A 12,170-nucleotide genomic window follows, 5' to 3' on the forward strand; every position below is an offset into this window, starting at 1 on the left:
ATGATGAAGTGTCTGCTTTAATGCAAAAGCTTAAAAAACCAAAACGAACCAATAAAAAAGTGAGGCAGTGCTCGGGCTGGGCACACCTACACCCCCATAGGCAGCTTCGGTCTGAGCTGCCTCCACCGAGGGTAAGCCTGTATTCTAATTCCCCTTTAAATTAAATTTTAAATTAAATTTTATTGAGATACAATTGACATATATCGTATTCATTTTAGGTGTATAACATAATTAAACAATTTTTCCAATCCCCTTAATTTCTATTTTTTCCCCTTGTAGAACACTTGATGTTCTTTTTATTTTTTTATCTTTATTAAAAGAAATTCTTTTTAACTTTTTATTTTATATTGGAGTAGAGTTGATTAACAATGCTGTGATAGTTTCAGGTGTACAGCAAAGTGATTCAGTTATACATATACATGTATCTATTCTTCTTTTTCAAATTCTTCTCCCATTTAGGTTGATACATAATATTGGGCAGAGTTCCCTGTGCTATATAGTAGGTCCTTGTTGGTTATCCATTTTAAACACAGCAGCGTGTACCTGTCAATCCCACCCAATCCCCCTTAATTTCTGATGAGAAAATATGAACATAGGCCGCAGCAGGGGAGAGGGGTGAGGTTCAAAAACCACGGCCTTTGAATCCGACAGAAGGAAGTTCAGAAGCTGCACGGGCTAATTCCTGGCCGGCGTGGCCCTGGGACACCCCGCTCCACCTGGCAGAGCCCTGCCTTGCTACATGGCACACGGATGCCTGCTTCACTGGGCTGAGGCCAGGACCCACTGCCATCTCTTGGACAGGCGGCCTGGCTCAAATTAGGGGCGCCCTAGATGTTAGCTTCCCTTCTCCTTATGACCTTAGATTTTAAATTGAAAGCTGCATCCTTCCGGAGCAGCAAAGTGTTTGCAGCAAAGACTGCTGGCCAAATTCAAATTTGTTTTTGGAGAAAAGGAGATTTGGTGCTCCAAGAGCAAGTACCCTCTCTGAACTTCACCCACAAAGAAGCTGGCAGGAGAGCTTCCCGGGACGGGCGCTTTGGTTGGTGCTCACAGCATCGGCGGGGAAGGAAGGGAAGGCCTTGTTCCCCAGGGAGGAGCCTCCTCTCCGTGGGCTGGTTGGCGCTGCCGGCCACATAGCCCAGGGCTGACATCAGCGCCCGCAGAGGAAGCTGCTCCTGCCGGTTCGGGGTCTGAGCGGGTCTCTTCTGAGAGGCAGGCTCTGAGGGGCGGGGACAGAGGGGGCCTGGGTGGCTATTCTGTTGTCCCGAAGGCGTTTCCATCTCTAAGGCACATCCTGGGGCACATTCCTTCCAGCGTTCTCTCCAGCAGCCCAGCTCTAACCACGCCCCATCAACCCAGGCACAAGCCGTAGGAAAACAAACAAGGCTTTGATTCCTTTGTGAGAAAATCAAAAAGCTGCTGAAACCCAAAGAAGAGAGAGGGAGAGAGAGGGAGAAGGAAGGAGAGAGAGACAGAGAGACAACACTTGCTACCACACACTGTTTACTACTTTCGTCAAACGGACCCAATCAGAAAGAGAAATTGGGGTTTTGCTTTATGAACTGCCCGGAAATGTTTGGAAGCTCTTTTGGCTGCTGCTGTCCAGTGAATGAGGTCTCTGAAATTAGCCTTACAGAGTCAATCTTCTGAAGTTTAAAAAAAAAAAAAATCCCTTAACACTCTCGCCCTGGAAAAAAAAGATGGCTTGCCAAATTCAATTTTCCCTTGGCCAAAGTAACCACTAGCAATTCAGCCCTCCAACGAGGTTATAAAGAAAGTATTTCCCCTTGACTTTGGAGAAAACACCTTTCATGTGACCTCCAAATATGTTACTTAGTTTAAAGGTACACAAACCAACTTGTCCATTTGATTGATTTACTTTTTTTTTTGCCTATGCCCTAACAGTGCTACTTACTGAATTCTGTGATGAGAAGCCAGCAAGGCGGTTACCCTCTAGGGAGAAGGGGGACGAGGTGGGGGTCCCAGGGGGCTCTGGATGCTGTCATGTTCTGCTGAGCTGGGGCTTGTTCCCTATGGAAACTCACCCAGCTGCACACCGCGGGCTCTGCCCTCTTCTGAGGGTAAAAAGGGCACTTCCCAACCAAAGCAGCGCAAAACCCCTGCCTCTCAGAAGACAGCAAAAACGCCTTTTCCTTGCACACAACCTGCAGAGACGCACCTTCCGGAGACCCTCAACAGTCGTGCCACACACGCAGCACAAAATCAGGTGGGCAACCGGACCCTCAGAAGGCAAGCTCCATCCCTGAACAGACCCATCAGCTGCTCCCATTGGTCAACCCCCACCTCAAACATGTCCAAGCCTGGCGCATAGCAGCCAAGTCAGGTATAACGTGAAGTCTCCTTCAAGAAGCTGTGTTTCCAGTTCAAATCAGCCCAGGGGCTGCAGTGTGTTGCTGTTTTGAACTCCAGAGAAAACTCCATCCAAGAGAACTAACACAGGATGAGCTGTCCTGCCAGGCTACAGATATATATATATATATATATACATATATACCCATTGGTCAACCCCCACCTCAAACATGTCCAAGCCTGGCGCATAGCAGCCAAGTCAGGTATAACGTGAAGTCTCCTTCAAGAAGCTGTGTTTCCAGTTCAAATCAGCCCAGGGGCTGCAGTGTGTTGCTGTTTTGAACTCCAGAGAAAACTCCATCCAAGAGAACTAACACAGGATGAGCTGTCCTGCCAGGCTACAGATATATATATATATATATATACATATATATATATATGTATATATATATATATTTGTTGTAGTTTTATTGAAGTATAGTTGATTTACAATGTCATGTTAGTTTCAGGTGTCTAGCAAAGTGATTCAGATATATAGATATATATTTTTTTCTTTTTCAGCCTCCTTTCCCATACAGGTTATTATGAAATATTAAGTATAGTTTCCTGTGCTATACAGTAAGTTCTTGTTGGTTATCTATTTTATATAGAGCACTGTGCATCTGTTAATCCCAACCTCCGAATCTATCCCTACCGCCCTTTCCCTTTGATAACCATAAGTTTGTTTTCTATGTCGGTGAGTCTCTTTCTGTTTTGTAAATAAGTTCATCTGGGTCTTTTTTCAAAAATTCCACATATAAGCGATTATATATGTGTATATATATATATATTTAAGGCAAGGTGGGTACTCACCTATTTGGTCTTCTGGGATCAGCGACTCGATGGGGGGGTCCAGCTCCGAGCTCTGGGACAAGTAGTTCTTCACCTGGGTCATGAACTGCCGGACGGTCTGCAACAGGTCCGTGCTGGACACGTGGCACTCCTTGTTCTCCTGCAGGAAGCTCACATAGTCCTGCACCAGGCAGCCGAAGTAGGTGCGCTTGTCGCGGGCCAGCTCGGCGATCCTGCGCACCATGCGCTTCTCGGGGGTCAGGAAGGAGCTGAACACCCCGCTCATCTTGCGGAGCTGCGACTTGACGAGCTTGGGCAGCACGAAGGAGCTGTTCCTCTTCTTCTTGGACTTGATGGGGGGGGCCATGGTCTCCTGGTCGCTCTCCACGTCGTAGTCCTCCAGGCTGCTGTTGGTGTCCGCCTCGTAGCCAAACAGGGGCATGCTGCGGTCCAGGTCCAGCGAGTCGGAGGAGGAAGTGGAAATGCTCATGTCACTCAGCCTCTGTCGGCCTCCGCGCCACGGGGCCCGGGATGGGGATGCAGGGGCGGCGGCAGGCCGGGCCCTTGTGCAATCCCGCGGGGCCTCCTCCTCCTCTACCGCCTCCACCGCCGCCGGGGCTCCACCTGCGCCGCCGGCCGGGCCCGCCGCGGGCTCCGGGCGAGGCCGGCCGCCGATCAAGGTCTTGGCACCGCCCTCCGCCTCGAGAAACGACGCCTGCTTCTTGAGCCGGGGCGGAGGGACGGGGGTTGGTTTCTCTCCAAGCCGAGCCCCGTCGCCGTGTTGGTGATGGGCCACGGTTTCCGGCATGCTCGCGGCGGCCGCGGGCCCGGACAGCTGGGGGCTGCCGTGCACACTATTAATAGCGGGGGGCGGGGGCCGGGGTGGGGGGGACCGAGGCCTCTCCGTGCCATTCGCGTCGGGGGGAGTCCGGGTGCAGGGCCGCTTCGGGCCTCCGCCGAGCTCCTGGCTGTGCACTTTGAAGAACAGAGGATTAATAAAGCACAGGGCTCCGTTGGTCTGGCTGCACTCCAGCTCCGAGGGCGTCCTGGTTTTTATAGAATGCACTCCATTTATAAGGCAGAGCTGACGCGAGGCAGGACCCACACCGTCGGAGGAGAGAGGCCTATGGGGAGGTGGAGGGTTTGGGGGTTTGTTGTCAGCTGGAGAGCTCCAAAAATCTGAAAGTCATTATCAGTGAACACAAGAATGTAAATACAGTGCACTCGGCCAGTCCTTCACAAAAAATCACGCTTGCCTGGCAATGCACAGCTTTGGAAGGGGAGGCGCTGCTACACTGGAGTGTGGTGTTTTTCTTTCTTTCTTTTTCTTTCTCTGTCTGTCTCTCTCTCTCTCTTTTTTTTTTTTGTTTTTTTTTTTTTGTTTTAACTGCATTCCTTTACTGGAAAGGGTGGAAATGCTGCCAGGCCCAGCTGCCGGCTCGTGGGAAGGCTCCGGAGGCTTTTCACCTTCAAGGCCCTTGCAGGATGGCTTGGCCGTGGCACTGAGCCGGCCAGGCCTTTCCCCAGGTGAGGAAAAAGGAACTGGGGTGGTTACAGCACGAGCTCGGAAAAGGCCGTGGGACTCCCTACTTGCTCCACAAAGACCAAGTCCTCCCACCAAGCAGCAGCATCCTTTCTGATTCCTGCTCCCGGGGTGCCCTCTGCAGGGGGCCCGCAGTTCCCCTTTAATGGGCAGGACCAGCAGCTGGGCCTGGCGGACGTTACACAATCTGCCTGGGGTTTGACACATTCAGCATTAAAATCCAAAAGGAGGAAAAATACACTCATAGGTCCCATCAGCAAAAAACAGGACAGCCAGCTCATGCAAAGGTTAAGTGCAAGTTCGCCCGTCCATCTTTGTGGTTTGCTGCCCGTCCTTCCCAAATCCTACAACCTCCTGGATGCTCAGCACTCTTGGGGGTGGGTGCACATCGCTGACTGCAGCCGTACTGCCTGGGCGCCCTTTGACAGACGGGTCTGTTTTCCATGCAAATCGAGGGAGGCGGTGGTGGTGATGAACACCTGTTGCAATTTCCATCTGGAATAGGTTATTGTCTCTACAGTTCTGTCTTGTTGTGTCTGCGGAAACTGTGTTTCTTTCCCCGAGGGCCCAGAATGGCCGGTCACAGGGGCCTGGGGAGAGGCTGAGGCTGGGGGCCCTGGCCCTGCCCTGTCTGTGCTGTGAACATGCCTGACCTTGACTTGTGTCGCCCGCTTTCTCTCATCCTTCCTTCCCTCTAGGTCTGTGCTGTCCAGTAGGGGAGCCAGCAGCCACCTGTGGCCAGTGAGCGCTTGAAATCCAGCTCATAAACGGAGGGGCTCCATTTTCCATTTATTTCAGGTAAATCAATTTAAATGCAAAAACTGACACTCAATTCAGTTACCGGGAAACTCTAAAGTATGTGAAACTTTATGTGAAACTACTTTTTCAACTGTAAAATGTAACGAAATCTAAATACAGATCCACGTAATTCTGACAAAAATTTAGTGCCTGAATGGAGATGTGCTATAAGGCACATCCAGTATGCTATAAATGCATACTGGATTTCAGACACTTAGCATGAAAAAAAGAAGGTAAAATATTTGATCAATACTTTAAAAAACAGGGATGATATATTGAAATAACATTGCAGATATCACATTAAATAAATTGTAAAACTTAATTGCACCTTTAATTTTCTTTCATGTGGCTACTAGAAAACTTAAAGGTACACACTGGCCTGCCTTACATCCATTTCTACTGGCCAGTGTAGAGCAGCTCTCGCCTCCTTTGCGTCCTCCTTAGACTCCTGCTGCCACCGCTGTTAAGACTTTACAAACTTAGAACACTTAGTTCCCGTGTTATGTGTTCCTCCCATACAGACTAAACCTGGGGAGTGGGGGAGAGGGAGGGACCTTATGCATCTTTGAACCCTTGTTGTGGGACATAGGGCCTGCCACATGGCGGACCCTCCAGAAAGACTTGTTGGACAAACAAATAAATGAGGTACAGAATTTTTTAAAGTGCTGTCTCTTCACGAAATGGATAAGGTGCACATTGACAATTACACATTGAATATCTATTAATGAGACCTTATTTGCTTCTGGTGGGTGGCCACCAGAGCAAGCTCTTTCTGCTTCGATCTTTGCAGGGCACAAGTGCTATCCCTGATACTCCGGTCCTGGAGCCGTGGCACGAAGCACACACAGCAGGCTGACCACCGAACCAGGAGTCCTGGGGATGGAAGTCACCAGAGGAAACGGAGACCTGGTGCATGTCCTCAAGCGGCCTATAATCTAGCTGATGATCTGATCTTAAATTCAGGAAATGTTTTAAACTCTTTCCAAAGGTGTGTAAAGCTCGGTGGCAGAGATGGCGTGACTTTTCAGCAGGGACACTTATGCGGCCCTGATATTTTTACCTGGATTCTATTTCCCAATCCTGAAACCCAGCTGCCCGTCAGACAGGCCTCAGATGCATGTGACAATTCTTCTGAAACAATCCAAGTTTCAGAGGGGAATGTGAATCTACCTCCAGGCTTCTCTATGCATTTTGTAGGCTCTCTTGGCAATGGTACCCGCTTCAGAACAAGTTCTTTAGATTTAGGGGCAAACTGGCCAAAGGAGGGACACATATATTTCTTATTTGCTGGGTCAAGTATCACAGTTTCTTAGGTCCTTGGAATCCTGGTAGTTGCACTTCAGAATCCCAAACTCAAATACTATATACTGGTATATAAACTCAAATACTATGGCCTGGTTGTTCATCTATCTGAAGACTGAAGCCCCCAAATCTTAAGAGAATTCCCCCTTCCCAGCGAGGAGGAAAACATGTTTTGTGAAAGTTAAACCCACACGGGTTCCCCAGGGCAACAGAACCAAGAAGCGACACTGGGGGAGTGGTGTGTCCTGAGCCCCTGCCATCCACCGTCCGCCACGGGGCTGAGTTGAGGGGCACTGGCAAAGGGCAGGAGGGGAAGCGAGCGCCCAGCTGGCCGGAGTGAAGACGCACGGCGGCGTAAGGGACGTGGCCCAGAACACCAGGGCCGGAACTAAGCAAGAGAGGAACTGAGACAGATGTTACTCTGGAAGCCTACGCTGTCAAATTCCTCAAAGCACAGAAGTGCCATCAACACCATGTGTTCTTCTAGAATAAAACTCATGCACGGGAGGTGCCTGCACTGGCTTTCCCCATCCATCAGGCACGGCCTTTCCCCAGCAAGATGCCACAGAAGGGCAGGACCCATAACAGAGTTTCACCTTACCTTAAGACTTGGACATTTTGGGGAGCTCAAACTCATCGACGGGAGATGCTGGGGAGAATTCGTGGGCTACTCAGGCAAACTCGGCACCTGCCTCTGAGAGCTGGTTGGACGTTTGACTTAGAAAAAGACTCTCAGGAGGTGTGACTTAGGGCCTCATGGAGTTCTACCATGGAGATGAGGGTTGCTTTTTGATGCAACGATGTATCATCTGCCATTGGCTCTGCTCCATGCATTCACGTCAAGAGAAACTGGGCAGGGGCACCCACTTACTTAGTCCCAGTTGGGCTAGTTCTTCAAGCTGAGCCTCAGTCTTGGCTGTTGAAATGGCATAAGGCAACTTCAAGGTAAACGGCAGGACGTCCCTGGTTTTTCAAAAGAGAGAATGCATGTAATTACATGTCTTGTTCTGTCTCTTGCTTTCATTTCCATCCTAGAGATGTTTTAGCTTAAACTATTTATTTTTGTTTTATTTTTTAATTGAAGTATAGTTGACTTACAGTGTTTCAGGTATACAGCAAAGTGATTCAGTTTTATACATATATATTCTTTTCCAGATTCTTTTCCATTATAGGTTATTACAAGATACTGAATATAGTTCCCTGTGCTATACAGTAGGTCCCTGTTGTCTGTCTATAGCTTAAACTATTTCAGATGTCCTACACAGACATCACAGCGTACCCAACCAGGCTCGTCTTTACTGATAGGACTGTGGGATCACTACTCCTGCCTGTGTTAACACACGCAGGACAGGCTGAGAGACAAGCCCGCATGGTTTCAGTATTTGCAGCGAGGACCAAATTGCCTTCCTGTGTAGCTAAGCCGTTATCTAGAGTTAATATCAGAATCGCTAACTATGTTGGTAGATCCATCATACAAATAACACATTAGGTATTGATTTGCTAGATGCTCTGAATGTTGGGCCCCGACTCCCTGGGCAGGAATGTGTGATCCTAAACCAAAATGTATTACCCCACTGCCTTACGCACGGCAGATTCTCAATGAATGTCTGTTGGTTTTATTTGCGACGTGTTCCAGCTACAGCCCATGCATTGTCCTTTGTGTGCTGGGGACAAAACTCCCTCTTGAGTCTTAAGGTAGTGCTTCTCTAACTGTAATGTGCACCTGAATCCCTGGGGGGTCTTGTGAGGCTGCACTCTGACTCAGCAGGTCTGGGGGAGGCCGGAGGTTGGGCATTTCTGTCAAGCTCCCTGACCCTGGGCCATGCTTTGAGCAGAAAGGCAAATCTAAAGGACCCCATGCGACAACCCTGCCCCCAAGCAGCATTGCGCCATGTGTAGACCAGGAAACACATGCACTGCAGCATCACAGACCAGCAGGCCCAAGAGGAAGGAGCTGGGCTGGCACCAGGGTCCTGCTGCGGCCAGGGCGTAGCGTCGCCACCATGACCTCCTGCTTTCTCCGAAAGGGCAGAGGCAGACTGAAAAAGCACTTGTTCATCTTTATGCACAAGGGTTAGGATCATGCTCTAAGCACTGATGAAACCCTCACGGGGCTCAGCACAGGGCCTTGCCTGACACAGACAGCGAGAGAATGTGTTTTGAATAAATGGATGAATGAATATGCAATGACAAGGGTGACTTATCAGGAAAGGACTTATTTTTTTCAGTGGTGGTACTGGTGTTACAAAGAAAGAATTCATTCACCCATCCAGCAAAGTCTATGGTCATCTCTGATGTGCCAGGTGCTGGGAACAAAACAGACAAAGTCCCCACCTGCACAGAGCTTCACTCCAGCGGACGCCAGCAGACAGAGAACAATAAAGCGATTCATAGAATACACGAGACGGGGATGTGCCCCATGGATAAAAGTAAAGCACAAAAGGGGAAAAATAAAGAGGGTTCAAGTGTGAGAGTTGGCCAGGGAAGGCCCCGTGAGCAGGTAGCATTTGACTGACGATCTAAAGGTGGCTAGGAAGTAAACTATGAGGGAAAGAACATTCCAGGCAGCAGGAGCAGCAGGTGCAAAGGCCCTGGGGTGGGAGAGGGTCTGGCATGTATGAAGAACAGCAAGGAGACACCCCCCCCCCCCCACCGCCCGTGGCTGGGGTGGAGAACGTGAGGACAAAGCTCGGAGCTCCTGCCTGTGTTCTGTCAACACAAGATGACCTGAACATTTCCACCGAAGAAAATAACTATACCAAACAACTAGTCATTGACAGTAAGATTGGGCAACACTGTAGGCTGAATCAGATTAAATCTGGATGACTGGAGACTTTTGGAACCCTTGAGGCTGTTGCCAATGAATAACAAATTAGTAAGGTAGACGGAAAGAGCAAAACACGAGGGCTCACATAAATACTAGGAGGTGGCAGTCAGGAGGCTCCTCTTTCCTGGGGTATTAAGCCCGGGTCACCTCCTGCTTCCAGGAGACCCTTTCATCTGTCCCCAGACATTGTGAGCACCTCGTCCACTTGCATCTGTTCTGGATGAAGCAGGTGGAGCGTCAGGGGATGCAGCGTTTGTATAAGAGCTGCTGCTGGACCCAGGAGAGGCCATGGCCCTGATTATAACGTTAAATGAAGACTGTTGAGATCAGAATTTTGTAACGCCAAAGCATCATGCAGATCTGTATTTCCATGGCTGTACCCACTTAATGAAAACCTACTTTCGGGCTTCCCTGGTGGCGCAGTGGTTGAGAGTCTGCCTGCCGATGCAGGGGACGCGGGTTCGTGCCCCGGTCCGGGAAGATCCCACGTGCCGCGGAGCGGCTGGGCCCGTGAGCCATGGCCGCTGAGCCCGCGCGTCCCGAGCCTGTGCTCCGCAACGGGAGAGGCCACAGAAGAGGGAGGCCCGCGTACCACAAAAAAAAAAAAAAAAAAAAAAAAAAAAAAGAAAACCTACTTTCTTTAGGCAATTGAGGGGAAAGCCACACATAACAAAACCAACCTATGTTTATTTTAAGGTTTTACTTTGCCCAATGCAGTACCTAGAGCCTAAATATTGCATAATTGGTTTGGGTTTTCCTTAATGACAGAGATGACAGGAAACCACACCTGTCATTCACTAATGGGTGGTTTTAGGCTTTGATCTACTAGAAAATTAGACGTTGAGTGTAAGTTCTCTCCCGCCGTGCCAGCCAAGGGCATGACACAGCCTCTCCTCTCTCTCTCTCTCTCTCTCTCTCTCTCTCTCTCTCTCTCTCTCTCTCTCTCACACACACACACACACACACACACACACACACACACAAAGAGGGGGTGCCTCCTTCTCACCTAACCCTGGTTCTAAAACTTGCATAACAGACAAAATAAAGCCATCTTCTGTATAAACGTTACTCAAGAGTTTTAATGCATGCATAAGCTAGGTTTATTTTTTAAATATTTTTTTACTCTCTATGTCACATCTCTAAAGAGGAGGAGACTGACTGTTGATCACAAAATGTCGATGTAGGGATTTGCCTGTGAGCATCTTGTGTTGGCATCATGCTCTGTGGGTCACCAAGGCTTCTAGGTACTCTGACCCCTTCAGTCACCAAGCGACTCCAGACAGCGGCACTTAGTTTACGGTGACCACTGAGGGGAGAGATGGTGTCTTTCGTGCATGGCTGCCAAATCCTGTTTTATAGGTGGGATGATCTTTCACAACAACAGCAGGCTCATCAAGAAGCAAACTGTAACGTGTAAATGTCAGCCAGCCTCACCTCTGACGGACATGCCGGGGTTGACAGTCACTCCCAGGGGCTGCCGGGCTCATGCCAGGGCAGGCGTGCATGCCTGGGGATGTGAGGGCTTCTGCACTGGCCTCTTCGATTTGGGCAGACTTCCTCACACAGGTGAGGGCTCCTGCCCACACCCTGGCAGGTGGCGTCCCCTGCAGGGCACTCACAGGGCTCTGGTCCCCTTCTGGAGGAAGCCCCCCCCTTCTTCCCGCTGGGCTCCCCCTCTGGAAGTGCCCTCCCCCATCAGGCCACTGACTGCAGCTTCGGCTGGGCTGGCCTGGGGACCTCCAGGAGTGGACAGCTTGGTGCCTACCCTCCCCCCAACCCCCAAGGATCTAGCCCGTCTCTGCTCTATCGGCTGCGACAAATGCACAAGAAAAGCCAAGGAGGCCAACTGAGCCAGGCTACCTCAGGGGAGGCAACATCGACCTCTGCAGACAATGAGTTTTGAGCCTCATTCATGGAAAGAACCCTTGACTTGAGAAACTGGGATGGCTCACAGAAAAGAAAGAAAGAAGAAAGCCTTCCCCAGCTTGCACTCCCCTGACACTTGTTAACATCGGGATTTGGGGCTTGGCTTCAGGTAGACTCAAACAGTCCCTTTAGTTACAAAAAAGACAGGGGTACCCAGCGGGCCTGAAGGAGAGCGATGCAAGATTTATGGGCTGGTTGAAGGAACCACATTTCTAGATGAACTGCATCCACTGGGGGTTTTTCAGAAACATTATCAGGGACCCTTAAACGTTACACGTTTGCATCACGGGTCCCTTCCTGCGTGTGTGTGTTATTTTTCGCTTAGAGGGGCTGGGCTAGTTATTCTGATCTTAAGCCTGGCACAGGGGGCCTGGTGACCCTTTCACCTCAGGGGCCAATCCTTCCAGGGACATTCAATAGGTGACAAGCCTTCCAGAGCCCTGCTCCTGGGACGAATCAAGAAACCCGGGGGGCCAGTGAGAGTGCACAGGCCAAGCAGGGGCTTGAAATTGGGAGACGAAGAGGCCTTACCTGCTGATGCAGTAGAAAGCAATGAGCCGGAATAAATCTGCAAAACTGATTCCTGAGCCTTCCAGGGAAAAGGCTGGAAAAGAGAGAGTTTGGAAACCAGCT

General features: G+C 49.8%; 1 protein-coding gene across 4 annotated transcripts in view; it reads right to left on the reverse strand.

The window, feature by feature from the left end:
- The window catches only part of RIN2 (Ras and Rab interactor 2), a 238,228-nt gene that overhangs the window by 23,085 nt on the left and 202,973 nt on the right, over positions 1 to 12,170 (reverse strand). For all 4 annotated transcript variants that reach the window (XM_028498655.1, XM_007120897.3, XM_028498657.2 and 1 more), the window contains 3 exons: positions 12,069 to 12,141; positions 7,656 to 7,747; positions 3,163 to 4,320 (listed from right to left, as the gene is read on the reverse strand). In XM_028498655.1, coding sequence (XP_028354456.1) covers positions 3,163 to 4,320; positions 7,656 to 7,747; positions 12,069 to 12,141 — 1,323 coding nt within the window. The remainder of the gene's footprint in view (positions 1 to 3,162; positions 4,321 to 7,655; positions 7,748 to 12,068; positions 12,142 to 12,170) is intronic.

The sequence above is a fragment of the Physeter macrocephalus genome, chromosome 14, assembly GCF_002837175.3.
Source record: "Physeter macrocephalus isolate SW-GA chromosome 14, ASM283717v5, whole genome shotgun sequence".
Taxonomy (NCBI): domain Eukaryota; kingdom Metazoa; phylum Chordata; class Mammalia; order Artiodactyla; family Physeteridae; genus Physeter; species Physeter macrocephalus.